The sequence below is a fragment of the Dromaius novaehollandiae genome, chromosome 8, assembly GCF_036370855.1.
Source record: "Dromaius novaehollandiae isolate bDroNov1 chromosome 8, bDroNov1.hap1, whole genome shotgun sequence".
NCBI lineage: Eukaryota > Metazoa > Chordata > Aves > Casuariiformes > Dromaiidae > Dromaius > Dromaius novaehollandiae.
In genome coordinates this window covers 14,453,556-14,473,526 of record NC_088105.1, presented here as the reverse complement: position 1 = coordinate 14,473,526, position 19,971 = coordinate 14,453,556, and the positions used below count along the sequence as shown (strand labels likewise).

At 37.6% G+C, this 19,971-nt stretch overlaps 2 protein-coding genes across 4 annotated transcripts in view; one reads left to right on the top strand and one right to left on the bottom strand.

Moving 5' to 3' along the window:
- The window catches only part of RO60 (Ro60, Y RNA binding protein), a 16,503-nt gene extending 14,917 nt beyond the window's left edge, over positions 1-1,586 (bottom strand). For all 3 annotated transcript variants that reach the window (XR_010390138.1, XM_064515752.1, XM_064515751.1), the window contains exon 1: positions 1,355-1,586. The gene's annotated coding sequence lies outside the window, so the exon portion shown is untranslated. The remainder of the gene's footprint in view (positions 1-1,354) is intronic.
- Positions 1,575-19,971, top strand: UCHL5 (ubiquitin C-terminal hydrolase L5). The gene is made up of 11 exons (XM_026123414.2): positions 1,575-1,798; positions 2,760-2,823; positions 4,542-4,647; positions 13,067-13,192; positions 13,279-13,340; positions 13,426-13,556; positions 14,338-14,401; positions 15,478-15,580; positions 16,059-16,172; positions 17,920-18,018; positions 19,329-19,971. Exons 1-11 carry the CDS (start codon positions 1,717-1,719, stop codon positions 19,371-19,373), a joined length of 996 nt encoding a protein of 331 aa, XP_025979199.1. The 5' UTR covers positions 1,575-1,716; the 3' UTR covers positions 19,374-19,971.

The following is a 19,971-nucleotide window of genomic DNA, read 5'->3' as shown; positions in this document are numbered from 1 at the left end:
CCACTGCTTCAGTGAGCAGGATAAGCTAGCGCCTATAAATGTCACTAATGTAGTCAGAATATACTTTTTTCTCAGTTTAGGTAAGTTACATATTGACTTACAAACAGCTTCCCAACTTTCTATTTGACAGAAAATTCTCCTTTCTCTGCAACAGACAAGAAAGAAAGCCTCCATTCTTCCCCGTCTGAAGCAGGGTGCTATCTGCATCCAAAACTATGTAGTAAATAACCATCAGTGGGCCCATTATATTCTGTCCTTATATTGCTGTACCATTAATATGACTGAGTTCTGTAAGTCAGCCTTTGTTATTTCTCTTATAACTATTTTGACAATTTAGCCCTGGTCTTCTGAAGAAGCAAAACATCCTAAAGTGTAAGTTTCGGGGGTGTGTGAAAGAAACCATACTTAAAGCAGAAAACTTTAATAGAAATACAAGTTCTAACTTAACAAGTTCTTAAACTGAACTGCTATGTCGATGATGATGAAGTAAACTCTGAGAAAACACATAGAATTAAATTTTGACTAAGTTGAATGTTTTATGAAAAAAACTGCATTGCAATTTTAAAGACAATAATTTACACTGTCCAGTTTAAATTCAAATACTTCAAAACCATATGCCTTCTGTTCTACAAGAAACTGTATTCACTTGCTCTTTCAGAGTTTAGTATTATCATTGAACTGAGGATTATAAAGAATAACTTCAAGTTTACTGAGCAGAGAGACTATTAACTGTCACGCTCATCTATGTTTTTAAACAAAATACACACATATTACAGCAGAACTTTGACAAAAATATAAGCTGTTGCACTTCAGAATATAAGCCTCTCCACCTAAACAGGGATGTCAGCAGAGCGTTTCCCAAATCACAAGTGCCATAACCACCAAATAAAGATTCCTACACTGGATACTAGGCTATAGGAACTACTTATTGGCTCAAAAATTCCACTTAAGAATTTGCTTAATTCTCCTTAAAAGGTTTGCTTAAAACCTACTTGCTTAAAAACGCTATAGCCTGCGGAGGAAAGGCAGTTTAACTGATCTAGAACACAATGAGGAGAAAAAAGCACCTCAGGCAGGTGCCTGAGAACCCCCGAGCTCAGCTCGCCGCTGCGAGGAAGGCGTAAAACACAAATCATGGGCAAAGAGATCCAAAAACCCGAAGCGACGCGGCTGCCCAGCTCCCCCCGCTACCACCCATCCAGACGCCTCAGGAGGCGCCTCCGAGCCCCCGGGAGCGGCGACCCGTTTCCGCGGGCCCCGCCGCTCTGGGGCGAGGGCCGGGCGGCGGCGCAGCGGCCTCCGCCGGGGGGAGCCGCCCCGCCCCGCCCTGCCCTGCCCCGCCCCGCGCACTTGCCTGCGAGGCCGAGCGCTGAGCGCGGCCGGGGCGCCGCGGGGAGCAGTGGCGGCGGCGGCGGCGCGTCCCCCTGGGGCGGCCCGAGGCTGCGCGGCTCCGTGAGGCGCCCCCGACCGCGGCCCCGCCCCGCCCGGCTCCCTGACAGCATCTCCAGGACCCGGATGCGGCCGCGCCCGCCCCGCCCCGCCGCTGCCCCGCATCCGGTCGCGGCGGGCGCTTCCTGCCCCGCCCCGCGCCTCACCATAGAGATGACTGCGGCAGCGTGGGCCGCGCGGCCTGCCGGGAAGGGAGCGGCGTGCCCGCACCTCGCAGCGTAGCCGGCCGGCGGCAGCGGCGGCGCCTGGGAGCCCGCGGCCGCCGCCATGGCGGGAGGCAGCAGCGCCGGCGAGTGGTGCCTCATGGAGAGCGACCCGGGCGTCTTCACCGAGCTCATCAAGGGCTTCGGTGAGGGAGCAGGGGCTGGCGGGGCGGCGGCGTGCCCCGGGCGGGCGGGCGGCGGCGCTCTGAGGCCGCGGCCCGGCCCGGCCCGGGGGAGGACTGGGCGCAGTGTCGCGGGGGGGGGAGAACAGCTGCGTTGCCGAGTGCCGGGGGCATCTGGGGGCCGTGTGGGGGCTGCCTGGATTTCAGAGTCTGCGGGAAAGAGGCCCCTGGTTCCTCCGGGGAGCAGGCAGCGAGCCTGGCAGGGGCTGGGTGTCCTGCAAGGGGATTTGCAAGACTCAGCGTTCACTTGCTTCTGCTGTAATGGGCAGTATTGTGAGTATGTGGCTGTAACAGCAGATGTGTCTGCGCAGGATTTTGGCCAAAGATGCGAAATGATTTTATTCTAGGTTACACTGATTTATAATTTCTGGTGTGTCTTTACAGCTCACAAGTGACCCCAGGCCTAGCTCTTCTTTTGTGTTTCTATTTGACTAATAGCTTGATCTTCCACGTAGTACATGTCTGAACTTTTACAGACTCTGCCTTATGCTAATGTCTTGCTTGAGTGTATTGTTTACAATATTTTCCATATGCTACCTTCAGAAGATTGTCTAGAGGTACATAATGTGTCAAGTTCTGCTTTAGACTAGCTGAAAATGTCTTTAAAGTCTTACTTCAATGGTGTGTTTTCTTCTTCCCAGGACATGAGAGGGGATGAAAGATACATTAATCTCTTCTGCTCTTTTTTTCTTTTCTCTTTTTAATACAGTTGCATTACAAAGACAACTTCAGCATACACAGAGGAAACTCCTGAAATAATTTCTCTTGACCAGTGCTTTTTTAAATGAGCTTGTAAATAGACTTTATTCTGAGGCGGACATACACATTGTAACTACTACTCCAATTTTGTTTGTGTCTCTTTTCTTACTGGTTGTGTCCTTTTTAAATGGGGTAGTTGTAGAAACCTGTATCTTTCCATGTTCAGGTTGCAGAGGAGCACAGGTTGAAGAAATATGGAGTTTGGAACCAGAGAACTTTGAAAAATTGAAGTAAGCCACTTTCTTTTCTAATCTGCACTTTAAATTTAAATCTGTTTAAACTCACTAAAAATGTGTACTCAACTCATGGTAATGTTTTTTTCAGCTTCCAAGGAAGTCTGTTAGGGTGTTGATTTAATCCAGTACTTGGCAATTAAATGACCTTTTATTGACGACTTTGTACTTAAACTAGCTTCCCTGTTTATGGGAAGTGACGGTAATAGCAGTTGGAAAATGGAAATAGATTTCTAATGGTTTTGTCATTGGCTTGTGCTATATCCTTTGACAAATTGCTTTACTTCTCTTCCTTGTTTTTTTTTTTTCTTTCCTTGCATAAAGTATTGCATCTGTTGCCTTATATTACTTACTGTAGTTATGCACGTTTGGAACCTGTCTTTCCTGCAGAACCACCTTGATATGTGTGTGAAGTCAAATGTTCTTGTCGTAACTGACAATGACTGATGGAACAATTCTGCCTTAGTTAGTCAATATTAATTCTCTTGCCATTCCATCCATGATGCATTAAATGTTATCCATGTTCACATATAAGGCTTTAAGAGGAAAATGTCACCTAACCTGGGCCATGCTCTATTCCTGCGCAGATATCCTACACTTGTATAGTTACACTTTCAGAAGCTGTAGCAATTAGTACAGAAGATGTGATTGTAGAACTTTTGTCTGACTGAAGATATTTGACAAGTTGCACCTGAATGGCAAAAGTGTTGCTTTAGCAGTGGTTTATTTGCTACCTGCAATATGCTTCATATGGTTCTTCATCAGAACATTACCTGTGTTGTTCATAAAGTTGCAGCTTAGCTTGGTCGCACTGTAAGGTGGCCACCATTCAAAGCTAGAAAGATGTACAGCTTCCTTCCTTCTCAGACACACATCTAATATTTTAAGTTAAGCAGTAAGATGTTAAAGTATATGTTAGTTCTTAGGATTTTTTAGATCCCTCAAGAGATCCATTGTTTAAGCAGATGTCTGAGACTTCTGATCAGAGCTTTTGAAAAGTTTCTTATCTAGTATGTAGCATGTTTACCTTTTGTAGGTAAACCTGTTGTGGCATGCTCGTTGAGCTGACCTTAAATTCAGATTGCTATGATGAACAAGTTTTTGCTTTAATGCTGCTGAAGTTTTCTGAAAGAATTATTTCCTAGAATACCAAATACAACGTGGAGTAAGAGAAGGCTATTGTCTGTGCAGACGTGCAGTCTGAATAGCAAGGCAAGGTTTTAGTATAAGAGAAAAACAGATTTCTCTTAATACTCAGAGTGATAACTCAAAGTGTGGAGTTTCACAAGAAGCTCCTTTTATCTTTGAATGTTTCACTTATGCCTAGAAGGGGTACCAAAACTTTAGTTCCTGTTCTTATGTATGATTGGCAAAGCTTTTAGTAGCTATTTATTTGTTACTAACAAATTCACAGGGGTGTTGTACAACTATAATAGTTGCAATGAGCAGTAAAACCAGTCCAGACTTATGAAAATTACTAACTAAACACTACTTCAAATTGGGATTGTTTGGTGCGTATGGAAAGAAGTCTGAAATATGTTCTTCTTAAAGACCATGTCTGCAAATTTCAGTACAGGTTCCCTATGTTTAGAAAGAAATAATTAACTGAGTTACTGTACCAGGATACAATTAAATAATAGTAGAGGTTTCTGGCTTTGATATTTTTCATCAATACAGTGGATTTTTTTTTTCCCCCTACCAATTTTATTTTTCAGGCCAGTACATGGGTTGATCTTCCTCTTCAAATGGCAGCCCGGAGAAGAACCGGCAGGTTCTGTTGTTCAGGATTCCAGACTGGATACAATATTTTTTGCTAAACAGGTATGGCAAGTTCAATAGTTTTCTTAGATCATGAAACAGCTTTTAATACTGAAAGATAAACTAGAATTTGTTAAAATGTGCACAAAGATGAGTATTTTACAAGGTGGAATTACTTTAACAAATTCTGGGAGAATAGGAACTGTGTATTAAAAGATGATTAACAAAGCATGTCTGATTGATCTGTTAAGTCAGAAAAAAAATTTTTCATGCATAGAATGGTAAAACTCCTAGGAGAGAGCTGGAGAATAAATAAGAATAAGTAACTCTTCTGTGCCTAAAGAATTATTTAGTAAATGTTCTATTTTAAGCTGAATGAGCAAACTATGTTTTGAAACCACTTTCAACAAAGATTATAGGAAGAGATGTTTACTTCAGTACAGTTGTTTTCTCTTATGTTTCTCAAATGCTACTTAGTCAGGTCAGTATGACTCAAGTGGGATTGTATTATAAGACTTTCTAGACCATTTTTGTCTGGAAGTTTTAAATTTTAATTATTTAAATGAGAAACGCAAGTTTATATTGGAAAATACAGAAAAGTTGTTTATGCTAGTGTAATCCACTGTGTTTCATTAAATGCAGAATAGTACTGAAATTCTGTGTTAGCTTTGACAGGCTGCTCTGCACATCAGTGTTTTTGTTTGCAGGAAAGAATGACAAGAAAAAGTAACTTGAATGAAAGTAGAAGTGTGTGTGTGTTTATTTTTGAACACCTGCTTCTCAAACAGTGGTAAATGTAACAGTTTAAACAAAAAAGATATCCCTATACCTTTTAATTACAAAGCTACTTAGCATTCACATCAAAGGGCAAATCATCAGGTTTTTTAAGAAGTCTCACACATAGACTGCTTTTTCCACAAACCGAAAAGTGCTTTGTATGTAAATTTCAAGATATAAAGCAGTCTCTATGCATTTCTAAGTAAAAATAGAAATGTGGAAAATAGTGTTAGGTATATCCTTAGCTCTCCGGGCTTCTCCATACATGTGCTTTTGTTGTGCAGATAATTATCTTTCATTTGATTCGTTTATAATCCCATTTCTTAGTGTTTCACGCTCCTCTGGATGACTTGGTCTTTTCTAATACTGTTTTCTTTATTCATCCCTTGCTGTAGCTCCTCAGTTCTGCTGAGCAGTGTCTGTCTCTGTTATGACATGATGCTCAGCAGTAGTTTACCTAGTATCTTTGTAGTTTGATTAGTCTCATGAATACTGTTTTATTAGGTTACACTTTGTACCTAATCAAACACACTGTTAATGATCAGTAGGCTGTGGCTATGGAATTGCCTTGACACAAAGAACCTCAGGGAAAATTCTTAGTATAACTCTCAAAGGGTATTACCTGGCAGGAAGAAGTAACTCTGATTTGAACCTAGGGAGATTTTCAGATTAAAGATGATTTACCCTCATTTTATCTGTCTTGTTTCTTGTCACAAGGTGAGGTTCTCCCAGAATGGCCGTTCTTGTGGCCTCTGAAAAATTTGAAAGCACTTGTCTCTTTGCTCCACTTTGTTTGCTTCCCCCCCCGCCCCCATCCAGTTTCTTTCTGCTGCATGGCACTGTGTCTAGAAGCAAGTAGCTAAGATGATGGGTTTTTTTTTTTTGAGCTTGAAGTTGGAGTTACAGAATGTAAATCACAAAATTTGCACAACATTAAACTTGTTAACAAAAACACTATAAAATTAAAGGCTAACAGTCAGAAGTCTGTGTTATATTGTAGCATTCTTTGAAGCACTCATATTTTACTGTCTTCTGAAGACTGAAAGTATTAAATTTCCCTTTGCCTTTTGAGATTAAGGAGCTTTCTGATCATCATCTGATCTTCCCCATCCTTCACCTGCTGTTCTTTAAGGAGGCTGACTGTGCTGGAGTGACTCTAAGAACTTACTAATTTTCCAGTGTGGAAAGCAGTTAACAAAAATGTTCATTTTTTTAAAATAGTAGTACCTAGTTATGCCGCTTGGTGGCATGAAATATATGTTTCAGAAGTAACCTGCCAAGAGTTTAAAATTGGAATATCTTTTTAATGTTCTAGTTTTGTTTGTTAGTCAAGTGCAGTGGCTTAGCAAAATCAAAACTTTTGATATAGATACATGTATGCTTGGATTTCTTGTCAGATGAGCTTTGCCTGGACTGAGGTATTGTGACTGAATAAGTACTGAGATAGTCACAGGAAAGTGAAAAATAAAAATCAAGAGACAAATGAAAGAAATTGGTTTTATATTTTGAGGGGATTTGTAATACATATTTAGCTTTGGTCACTTTCGCTTTGGGGGAAGTTAGCCTTTGTCAGAGATCCAAACTGACAAGCTGTCTTGGGAGTACTGATAGTGTTTTCTAAGGCTATATTTTCTCAAGCAAATGGTTGAGCTGGTAATTTGCCACTGATGAGAGTAGAAGATCTTGGTCCTCCCAACCTGCATTTGCTTTTGACTGCATGGTTCTGTTCTTCTCTCATGATGGTTCAGATGCTCATTAAACTTCCATGAGCCAATTCAGCTCATCAGCCAGCAGTTTTCTGTAGGTTTTCTTTGTGTCTTTTCTGGGTTGGTCTTTTGCCACATTATGAGATGTATTGGTTCACTGAGTCTGTACCAGCCAAAGCTGGTAAAAGGTAAGTGAGGGGGAATGGGAACCTCTTTATGATAGTGCTGAGCTTGTTGCATTTCTTGTAACCATGGTCTGTGAATCCTGTTGAGTCACCCACCAGCACAAGGGAAGACAAGCATTGATATTAAATAATTTTACTGTAAAATAGCAACCCCCCCAAACTATCATGCAACTGGGCTCGTGTCCCTTTCCTGTTTATTTTCCCCTCCACATGTTTAAGTCCAGTTGTATGGTGGCTTTGAGGAGGTGGGCGTTTGTTATCTTTCAACAGTCTTTTTCAGATAATTTGTCAAGACCTTTTTTTTCTAAAAATAAATAATACAGAGATACAAAAGTTTAAAAAAAAAATTCACGCTGCCTGAATCTTGCAAAACTGTGCAAGTTTTCTTTATTCTTTAAAACAATATGATGAATAGAATAACCTTATGTTCACTCGTAGTATGGAATCACAGAGCAAATAGATTTCTTGCTTGGGTTAGCAAAATTTTGTGACAAACTGGAAAGTCTGCAGTAAAACAGTTGTGTAGCAAACATTTAAGATTATTGCTCTATGTCTTCAAAAGTGACATGGAGCACTAATAATCTCAAAAAGATTATTTGACTATTTTTTTCCTTCCCATACATTTTTTTTTCTTTAAAAATGTTACCATCTAAACAGATCTATTATAATCTGTTTTACTGCAGAGAAGTTTTAAAATGTCATTCTGAATCTTCTATAAGCAAGAGTAAGTAGGTGTTACATACATAATAGCCATTCAGTATGGGAAATAAACAATGATATTAACAGCATAGCTCTATTTCTGCTCATGTTTAATTAAATGCTCCATTTTGAAATTGTTTGTTTATTTGGAAGCCTTAGCCAGGTATAAAAGGCCACAACTTTGGAACAGTGTGTCTTGCAAAATAGTGCTAAATTTGCATTAGGAAACACACACAATTTTTTATAAGAAGCTTGTGCATGTTCACGTTTTACTAATACCCACTTTCATAGCGATGTTTTGGCTGAATTTTAAATAGCAACTAAATCTTATTCAAGGTTAAATCATGAGTATATTGGGTGGGGGGGGAAGCTAAATTTTAAAGTCTGTCTAATATGCATGCATATTAAATTTTTTTTTTATGGTCATTTTTATGTGCACTCATGTTAAATTTGGCCTCCCTGTTATGCCTAGGTATGGTATGGTCCTCTATTTGAGGCCACAGAACTCTGGATGATCTTACATACCCTTTGAGCTAGGATACCTAGGCACAATGAGGTGAGTTAAGGATACAATTTCAGCCTTAACTCTGAATTTCCTAATTTCTGTGTTGCTTAAGTAGGCCCTTACCATTATTTTTACACACAGTGGTTACATGATTGAACCCCTCAATCTGTTCAGCAGTCCTCAGCTCTGTTTTGAACAGCTGTATTCTGTGCTGATCATTGCAGAAGCAGAAACATCTCTTGAGGAAGAAAGAATACTGTTGCTGCAGACATTGGGTGTCTCCATCTTTTTTTTTTTTAAGTAGCCCTTTCAGATTTTATTACTGAAGTACTAGTTTCATGCCTTTATTTTGTGCCATGTATTGATTTTATGCTGCATTGTGATAATAGAACATTAGCTTCATTAATTGAGAATAAAAGCTACGTACCTTCAGGAGCGAGATCTAGTTAATGATACTGTTAACAACAAAAAAAATGGCTTATGGCTGTCTTTGTGTCACTAATGGGAGCTCATTATTTGTATTTTTTTCAACATTTCCAATGCTTCTGTTGATTTAAAATCAAACTTTTTGAGATTTTTGGATTCTGTAACATTAGACTGTTGAAGCTAAACTTGGAATAACAACTTACTTCATAAGAAGAAAAGTGAGCTTGCAATGCATCAAATCAAATCAGAAACAGATTTTTGGTAGTGGAATGTTGCTGGTAGGAGGAGCATACCTTTATTCCAAAGGCTGCTTTAGTCAAATACGGTAGGGTTTTAAGCAAATTTAGAACTTTGTCCTAATGCTGAGTTTTTGGCATTGGGCTGTGTAAAACCAACTGTTTTGTAACACGTGGATGCTTTGTAAATGAGGCTATGAGATTTGCTGTTACAGCACAAGGCCGTCCAGAGCTGCTTTTTTTTTTTTTTTTTTTTTTTAACCAAAATAAATAATAGAATGGAAGATGTAAATCAAGGACCTTTGTGCTGTATTTGGTGCCTTAAGCTGGTTCAGAAACTCAGATTGGATTATTAGAGAAAGGTACCTGCTTTGAATTTGTGAATCTCAATAGGAAAACATGACAGAGTAGTCTAATCAAGTGGTTCCATGCCATGTTGCCTTTTGTTTTATTTTGTTTTTTAAGCTAAGCTTCACTTGGCAACATGGCAGTTTTCTTCCCCACCCCCCTCCCCAAGTCTGGCCTCAACACCTAGTACATATGTAGTGTTGTTTTATTTCAGGTATTAAGTGCACCTTGTAGTTTCATTAGCAAAATTTTTCAAATGTGGGTACCTGCTTTAAGCTGGGATTATAAATATTGATCAGTCAAATATCTGTCCAGGACTTCCTGGGCAAACGTACGGGCAAGTGTAGAGATTTCTGAACAAATACAGAAAATCTTCCCGAGTCAAGTCAAAATATTAGGCCAAAAAGAATCTTTCTGGGACAAACTGCATACATTGTAATACTGTGTAAGTGCAGAAAATACATTTTCTGTCGATGCTGAGACACCTTAAGTAACAGAGATATGTTGGAAATTAAGGTGAATGGGTATCCTGACCCCTGTCTCTCTAAGAGGACTCATTAGCCTGGGTGTATAGCAGTGCTGGACTGGCTCTGTGCATTGATAGGATGTTGTGCCTATGTAATAAACCTTGCACTCATCCACATTTGGTGCTGCAATTGCCGCCTTCATGCTCTGCCCTCTTCACCCTGCCCAGAAACCTCTGCTAGGTACCTCCTCCTTCTGTCTCGGTACTTCTCTCTTGTCATCTAGACCCAGGAACACATTGTCTCCTTGCACCTATTACCTGCTCCTTCTCCTCCTCTTCAGCTACAGGACTGTTCCTGCTTGCTTTTCCTTACCTTCAGTCTGTCACTTTATGATGTGTTTGTAGGCCTGTAATGTATTTCCATTTCATCAGCGGGGGACCGCTGATCTAAGATCCGCATTTGTTGCACATTGTTTTCTATGAGTAATATAAGATACTTGGTTTAACTTGGTTCTTGTACACTTAGACAGACTACTTCTATACTGTAGTTGGAATAAAAAATATATCTATACTGAAAGGCAGATATTTGAGACCACAAATTCCATGCTGAGTTTCATTCTTCCTCCTAATTTTGCTGTTATTGCGAACTCCTGTATCCAGCTGTTTCAGTTCCTGTCTAGACTCAAAACCTCTCTCTTAATTTCTCTTCACTTTTTTGAATTCATTATTGGGTTAGTGCTCTGTCAGAGCAACCGATTATTCCATCCATCATTGCTTTTCCTGAAGAACTGTTTATAACACAGTGTTTTCTCTCCCTTTAATGTCGTGTGTTGACTATCATTTTTGCAGCTGAAGCTCACTATGGTGTCCCTTCGTTCTAATATCATACTTTTTGCCACAGTTCTCTCTCCTGTTAATATTACCTTCTTTTTCCTTTCTCTGTCAGCTTAATTAATACAATTTGCAACTACTGCTTCAGGTTAGCTCACTGTAGTCCACTCGGGATCTTTCTGCATTCATCTTAGTGCTACTTTTACTACTGTCTGTGATATCATTCCCCAGTCGTATCTTGGAGAACTTTTAGTTCTTGGTCCTCTTTCCTATGTTATAGCATTAATTCTTTTAAATTTTGTCATTCTATTACACTGTGGGGGTTTTTTTTGGTTGTTTTTCTTTTTTTTTTTTGCTACTCATTATTATTTCACTGGCCTGATGGATTTTCCTTCCCTGTCCTTTATTTTGTAATTGTATGAACTCTAGCCTTTAGCTTGCGTACCTGTAGTCTGTGAGGTTTCCATCACTGTAATGTGTATTCTGCATGTATCACTGACTCCCTTCATGACATTTTAAGTTAAATAAATTGTGCTTTTTCTTAAGTGTTTTATTATTTCTTTGTTTGTCATCTGGACTGTAGGGATGTGATTTGAACCCAAGTGTTACTGAAGTATAAAAAACCTAGCATCTGATATGGTATATAGTATTAACGTAGTTGAATCTCACCAAAGATGTAAAGAAGCAGGTGATGTCTGAGGCTGTTTCTGAAGCAGAAATAGCAATGCAAAGGGCGATGAGGTTAAAGAAAAGCAAGGAATGGGCTGCTCATTTTCTGCCTAGTTCTGTCATCTGTACTATGGCTGTCTATATTGAGTGGGCAAAATTTAGTAAATATTGGGGAAATTAGTCTCCCTTTACTGACATTTGCATAGTTAAGAGCAATTCCAGGAGTATAATTCCACTTTTTTCATGAAACAGCTCTATATCAATTCAGTTTCCTATGCAAAACTGAGTGTCATCTTGCAAGGGGAAGAGGTTAAGTTTATATGTCAGTCATTTAATAAAAAAGTTCAGTAGAGGAATGTAATCCAGTCTTTCAGTGCCTGATTTAGTTTTGGCTGATGATGTGATGGACTCAGATGAGTAACATCCTGTACCTTGCAGGAACTGCAATAGAAAAAGTTCTCTGACATCAGGATTCCTCTTCTCCCGCCACCCCCATGACGCTTTGTCACAGGAAAGGTTTTACTTTAGGAACTGCTTTTGACTATAAAACAACATTTTTTTTCTTTCCTCTCGTGTTGTTCCTCTCTTACAGCTCACTGAGAAGAAACTGTTAATATGAAATCCCTATTATATTACTTACACCATCCTACTATTTGATTATGGTGTTTTTAATTCAGTCTGCATTGTGCCTATCAATTGCAGAACATGGAGGGGAAGAAAAAAAAAGAAAGAAAAATACCTAATCCTCTGAGATAATATTTAATAATCCTAGTAATTTCTGTTTTGATTTCTTTAAATACAGCACCTAAGTTTGATTGTTGTTAAACAACATTAAAGGCATGGCTGTAATGTCAAGGGCTTTATCTATATTTTCTAAAAATGAGATGTTTAACACAACAATAGAGTCTGTACAACAGTATTGCACAATTTGATATCTTAAATGCTAGGTTAAAATTGATAGGTGTATTGCAAATTAAGAAATAAGTGAAAAATCTGAATTCTGATATGGTTTATTATTCAGCAAACTGTCTCATTGAAAAGACTGGGACATCTTTAAATTTTATTGGCTTGTCCCTAAAACATTTGATGTGCTTCTTCTGATGCAGCTTAAAAAAAGTCTAGGTTCCATGATGTGTCTTATTGTCCCAAATCAATCATCTTTGGACTCCTATTAGGAAGAGTGATGTGCTTTATTTTTTTTTCCTTTTTTCTTTTTTCTTCTTCTTTTACTCTCTCTTTTAAGACATTAGAAATAATAACCTGATTTTAACTTCTTGCTTTGAGTAGTACTTTACTTGTCATTCCATAATAATCAATGGTTCCTGTCTTTTCTTGTCCTTCATTAATTGCTTTAGGGAGGGGGTGAAGCAGTAAAATGTTAGAGTTTCAGAGGTGTGAAATACTTGTTTTATCACTGAGTTGTATATGATGCCCAAGTGGTGTTCTCTGTATTAGTCTCTGCAGCAAGGGTTTTTTGGGTGCTACTTAGACCCGATTTCCTGCCTGCTTTTAGAGTGAAGCTGTAGTGTAAATCAGCAATAACATGTGTTTATAAATGGAAAATATTACCCAACTTAAATTATAATTTTGTCACCAGTACTGAACAAATCCTCAACACTTGCACTTTCTTCTAGGTAATAAATAATGCTTGTGCTACTCAAGCCATAGTAAGTGTGCTATTAAATTGTGCTCATCAAGATATCCATCTAGGAGAGACTCTCTCAGAATTTAAAGAATTTTCACAAAGTTTTGATGCTGCGGTAAGTGCCTACTATTTTCTGAATTTAAAGTATTATAGTATTGTTTGTACAAAGGCTTATAATTTTATTCTGGTTTTGATTTTTAGATGAAAGGTTTGGCACTAAGCAACTCAGAAGTAATCCGGCAGGTTCACAACAGTTTTGCCAGGTAACAGGGTGTTTTAAATGTTGTGCATGTAGGCAAAATTCAGGCAATTATTTTTCACTGCAATTTTTTTTTATTTTCTTTGCAGGCAACAGATGTTTGAATTTGATGCAAAGTCTTCAGCAAAAGAGGAAGATGCATTTCACTTTGTAAGCTATGTTCCTGTTAATGGACGGCTGTATGAACTAGATGGATTAAGGGAAGGACCAATTGATTTAGGTAATATTTTACATCTTTCTAAACATCTTTTATTTTAACAATTCATTTAAATCAAAGCTTACTTGGGAGAAATTCTGTGGAATAATTAATGATGACAGAAAACGAAGATGTCTGTTTAGCCTGCTAAAGTCAGGAGGGCTGACCTGAGATTGCCAGCAGTTGGGATATTCTGAATGTGTGAAGTTTTCAGGATGGAGTGTTGTTCTGAAACTGCCTGATTGTTCTGGCCTTAAAATGAGATTTAATCTCTGTCTTAGTGTCTTTGCATTGTACTTCACATAAGTAAGAGGTAATTAATTATGGGTAACCATTATTTCTTTAAAGAGCTTTGCAAGTGTTGAACATTGTTAAAACATGAAAACTTTGCTTAAATGTATAACAGAATAAAGTATTATGGAAGAGGGAGGATTGTGTATCAGCCTGGGTTTTTCTTAATTTGTCATACCAGTTAGTCTTTTGTATCATACAAAAATCATACATAATTTACAATTTTTCTGTTGTTTCTTGTCATCAACAGAATAAATGTTAAATGCTTTTGCCCTTAAAATTTAGTAGTTCTCCATTTGTTTGGCCAGTACATTAGCTAAATATTATTATTCAAAAATGTGTCATCCTCCTCCTAAAAAGATACCCTGAATATTTTGAGACTGCAGTTGCCTACGAAAAATTTGTTAGATAGTCTGTCTGATGGTGATGCATAAGCCTGAATTATGTAAATCTTGAATTTGCGATAAACTTTGCAAAGAAGTTTTAGTTTTTTCTTCCTTTGTGTCTTTTCTAGGTGCATGCAATCAAGATGACTGGATAAGCGCTGTGCGGCCTGTCATAGAGAAACGTATACAAAAGTAAATGGTCATGATGCTTTTAAAATATAGCACCTTATATGTGTGGAAAAATTCCTTATTCTTAACTTCCTTCGATTAAAGGCTTTCACCTGAATTTCTAAGAAATTAGGGTTATGCATCATTTTATGTGTATATTATATGTGACTAAATGAAATACGTTATTTAATGAAAGTAAGTATCTGTGTTGTGAAGAGAGATCCTGCTAGTACTCTTGACAAAGGAAGAACAAGGCTTAACTCTGTGTTAGACAGTTGTGGATCTTTTGAGTGAAAACTAAGTGTGTTATTACTGTGGATAACGTTTGGGTGTTATCTCTAACTCAAAATACCAGATAATCCAGCCTTACAAAAGGTATTTATAGAAAGCAGGTCTTCCTTAAGTAGCTTGTGGCTTGCTTTGGAAATTTAGGCTAGAAAAACATACTACAGAAGTCTTCCAGCGTCTCAACTCTGACCCCAAACTGCAGCCTCCAAAACATGTTAGAAATGAAATGTTGGCTTTGCGCTACTTTTAGGAAATAATTTTCAAAGAGTCTTTTACTTGTACAGTGGTATTTGATAAAGAAAACATTTACTGCCAAATCACATTTGGAGAATTTAAACTCTGAAAGGACTACAAATCTAATTGTTCAACTTATTTTTCATGTTTTATGGAAAAGAGATCTCAACCATTTACTAACAAGAAGTAACAATGATGAGAAAGTTTAAAAATTATATATATAGTGGTCAGCAGTCCTATGCAAGTAATGTTGTCAGCCCTATCATATATGGTTTTGTCTTTTAGTTACAGTTTCAAATTTTTGTTTTTCATGACCCAGACAGGAATATTGTAACATCTTGGGAGAGCAGGTTACTGGAAGTTACAGTTTGAGTAGTGCTGATCCAAGATATGAGTTTATTTCATGATAGGATTAGATCTGCAGTGCAACTTAATTTCATAGCTCTTTTTTTTTTTTTGTTTGGTTTTTTTTTTCCATGCAAAATGCATTCCCTTATAATGAAAGAAACCCTGGTGGAGGTTTTTGAGTTGGCATGTAAAAAGATTAATTTTGAAAACTTCTTGCTCCTCTCATTTAGATACAGCGAAGGGGAGATAAGATTTAACTTGATGGCCATTGTATCTGACAGAAAAATGATATATGAGCAGAGGATTGCAGAGTTACAGCGGCAGCTTGCAGAGGTAGGTCAGGGTATTTAAGTTACTGGAGCTGTTTGATAATAGTTTTGTGTCTTCACTTTATTATTCCCCTCCTCTGTCCTTCCTTCTTCTCTTGCTCCAAAAGGAGCATTAACCAAGAAAAGCAGGGAAAGGATTATAAGATGCCTGTCAAGCACAGTGCAGTGCTGTGTGGAGATACTTGTGACAGCTCTGGTTAGTTCTGAGTGAGCTAATTCAGACCCTAGGTGCAGTATGACCACATCACTGTGGCTCTCTGTTCCGGTTAATATACCACAGTAGTGCAACTATTCTTTTTCCTAGTACTTGAGCTCAAAGACTTACTAGTTGCAGAAATTCCTAGAATGCTCCTGTAACTGTAAGCAAAACTGACTGTTTATGTATAGAAATAGAAATATCATAAAGACAAGACTTTTCTTTCTTTTAAAAGAGGCATGCTGTAACTTCATCATCCATTTAACTTTTTCTCTTTTTGTGGAAGGAGGAACCTATGGATACAGACCAGAGTGGTAATATGTTAAGTTCTATACAGTCAGAAGTTGCAAAATACCAGATGCTAATCGAAGAAGAGAACCAAAAATTAAAAAGATACAAGGTATGTAGCCTTTGTCTGGCCAAACTATTGAAAAAAAACATAAGAAAGAGCCAGCTTTCATGTCCGTGGGAGGCTATTGCAGTTAATCTGAAGGAATTGGATAGGTACAAGAAAGAACTGTGTGGTATGTATTTTATGTAAATTGGCATGCTATTCCTGAATTCACAGCTTGCTTACAAGCTTGCTTCCTTTTAGCACAGAGCTTGCAAATCAGTTTGTGATGTTCACTGTAGCTCCCTTTGTTTGGTGCTTTCTTTATATTTTTCTCACTTAAAAAGATTGCTTTATTTATTAAGCACAGTGAATTCTGAAACTCCTGCAAGGGAATTGCTTTATGTGCTGCAGAAGGCTGATCAGCATGTTACAGCTAGAATCACTAATTACACTACTATCTGTTACAGTGGCTGCTTGGTAGGATTTTTTTTTCCATTTTTACTAGGACTTTGAAGTGTTAGTCTTGCCTCTTTCTACAGAGCATTTATGTTAGCTCTTACAGCCCTCCTTAGCATTAGTGAAGAATGTTGATGCATCAGTTGAGAAGAAGGATAATTAAAGGATAAATGGTATTAATGAAAATGAGATAAGGGAAAGTTTCTCTGAGATCATAAGTTACAGCTTTTTTTTAATAATTCCAAAATACTTTTCAGGGAATGTTTTGAGGAAATAAATCCAGGTAACCAAATTGTGTGTGTGTGTTTGGGGGGGGGGGGGTTCATGTTTTGTTTTGTTTTGTTTTCCTTCTTTAATCTCATAACATTTTTTGGATAGAAAGTGCCTAGATAATTACAAAATTAATAGCTTTAAAATAAGTTACCTTCAAAGGAACTGTATTAACTTTGATAAAGATGTATATATGAAAGGGTATAGAAACTTTTTTTTTTCAGAAACTTTATTTCACTAATTTCTCGAAGGTACAAGAGCAATATTTCGGTAATTCTAATGATAATTTCGAATCAGTTTCTACAGGACATGTGTTAAGTGCCTCTTCAAAGTTGTAAAGTGGCATGGTTGTCTGTCTCGCAGTCTCTATTCCATTTGATCATGATGTAATTGAAGAAATTATACCAAAAAATTAAAAAAAAAAAAAAAAAAAAAGCATGCAGTTTACCAAGTGTGCAAGTAAGCAAACAAATGAAATTGGTGGGGCAAAACACTTAAAATTATTAATTGGATGTGGAAAAACTGTGGAAACACTGCACAAAGGTCCTAAGGTCCTTCCCTTCCCCCCCCCCCCCCCCCCCCCGCTTAGGATCTGCCCTTTGAGTCTAGGGAGGTCATTCCTCCCAGTTAAATAAGCAGAACTTCCTACTTTTCTACTGCAAATTATTCAGCGTAATGAATATAATTATGTTTTTGTATTGCTAAGGTGTTTAAGCATTCAACCAAGGTTCAGGCCATGACTTGCTAAGGAGTGTAAAAAATACAAAAGATGATAAATCACAAGTTAAACAGGAAGTAAAAAGTTCAGATGGCAATACTTGTCAGATGGCAATACTTGTCAGTAACTTAAACCATAGAACCTACTTAATCCCTGAGGGGTTTTGGCTAATATGGCAAAAGACCATAGGGACAGTCTCTGCCTTATGCAGTAAATTCATCTGGCATGTACTTTCTTATGTGGTGTGTTCAGAATTTTATTACTTGGACTTTATTTTTTACTGGCTGATACTTGAAAAGAACCAATTTTTGGAAAGAAAAATCCCCTTTTAGTCATATAATAATTTTGTTACTGCTTTAATATTTTTAGATTGAAAATATTAGAAGAAAACATAACTACCTGCCTTTCATCATGGAATTATTAAAGACTCTAGCAGAACACCAGCAGTTAATACCACTAGTAGAAAAAGTGAGTATTTTTGGATGACTTTTTAAAAACAATACACTACTATAATTTTTCATGCCTTCTACTTGAAATTAATACTATAGTCAAATACCTAGGAAGCATGCATGGCATGGGTTGTATTTTTTTGGAAATTTCTACATTCAGCTGTATTGCTGGTTTATGTGATAGTGTCTTGCAATTCTAACTGAGATGGGGGGGACAGAGGGAGCCACCAGCTTTGCTTTTCTGCACAAAGGCAAACTGTACCTCCCCTTCGATAACCTAAATAAAGCCTTTTAATGGTAACATATCCAGAGGCAACCCAATATCAGCTAGATGATGATGTTACAGGACATAAGATGGTACAACACAAAGCATATGAATATATGTACTTTTAATCTTCAACTCAAAAAAGGATGCCAGAATGGCACTGGGAACTCTACCACATGCTAACTGGAGTTATACATCATAATTCTAGTAGAAATTTTAATTTTTCAGTGTGGAGAAGCCTAAATCATGTCTATATACAAGACTGGTCCCTCTTGCCTGGAATCTTAATACTCAGTTCTATTGATCTATCTGTCAACACTAGATGGCAACCTTTGCACAGAACTTTTGGTAGTTTAAACTGCTTGAAGAAATTTAGCTCTCCATTCTCTCTTTCCTGGTACTGGTGTACTGGCTCACTGTTTTTGCCTTTATATGGTGCCTACCTATTAACATTGATTTTTCTATCAAGTTTTAAATTGAAACATGTTTGTTCAATTATGTAACATATCTCCTGTCACCCTGTCAAGGATATTAAACTGTATAGGTACTGAAATACTTGAATTGTAGTAACGTCATAATGCTGGCTTGCATGTGTACCATGTGCAGTAGACGGGTTCTCTAATTTTGAACTCTCATTGGAAAAAGAGCTGTATATAATTTAATGAGCTTATTTTGCTGAATTTATATATGAGAGTAGGCTTGTAGGCTACTTATAAGAGTAGCTGTTTTGGAAATGTCTAGATTTATACTATTTTAATAAATTGTCTGGGAGATAAAGAAGACAGTAGAGAGTTTGTGCTTCTCTGTGCATGTACAGGTCTAGAAGAAATACGTTGGTTTAAACTTGTTCCAAAAAATGTAAACTACTTCTTAATTTTTTTCTTTTTTAATTTTGAATTCAACTTTTAAGATTTTCCTGCTTTGTTTGGATTTCTAATTCAATTGCATGCTAATAGAGCTGGTTATTATAGAGCTTGGAATATTATAATAGGTTATAATAGAGCTGGAAAAAGTACGTATCATTATCTTATCAGAGTTTAACATCGTCTCCTTCTGCTTTCTAGGCAAAAGAAAAACAGAATGCCAAGAAAGTTCAGGAGGCCAAGTGAAGATGACTTTGAAAAATGCGTACAATTATGTGCTTCTGAAACTATTTTCATGACCGCAAATAAAACTTTTCATAAACTTTAAATTTTGTCCAGCGCACGTTTGACAATTGTAACAGTTTGTCTTGTACTGTATGCACGGGTCTAAATTTTTTTTTCTTCCCCTGCATCATGTGCATGTAGTACTACTAAGTAATGTTTAGATTCTCTTGATCAAATTCAGTATTTAACGGTCTATCAGACTTCTGAAAGCTTGGGAAATATATCTGAAAATGTACCTATGCCTTCTATCCTCTTCCTGAGGAAATTGTTAAAACATTTTTGTCCCACTCAAATATGATGATGATGCAGAAAATGCCATAACTTCAATATACTCATGAGCTTTCTTTGCTCATCCCTATTAACAGTTATAATACTATCTGACTCTTCTGTGACATACCCTGTGTCTTTGTTTTTATCAAGTTTGTTTCTAATTTTTTACAGAGCTGAAAAGTGTGAATTTAGCTGTAGAAACATTTGCAAAGACCAATGTATAATCTCAAAAGATCTGCATTGCTTTAGTAGAAGAGATAATAAATATTCCCATTTTTATTTTGGCAAA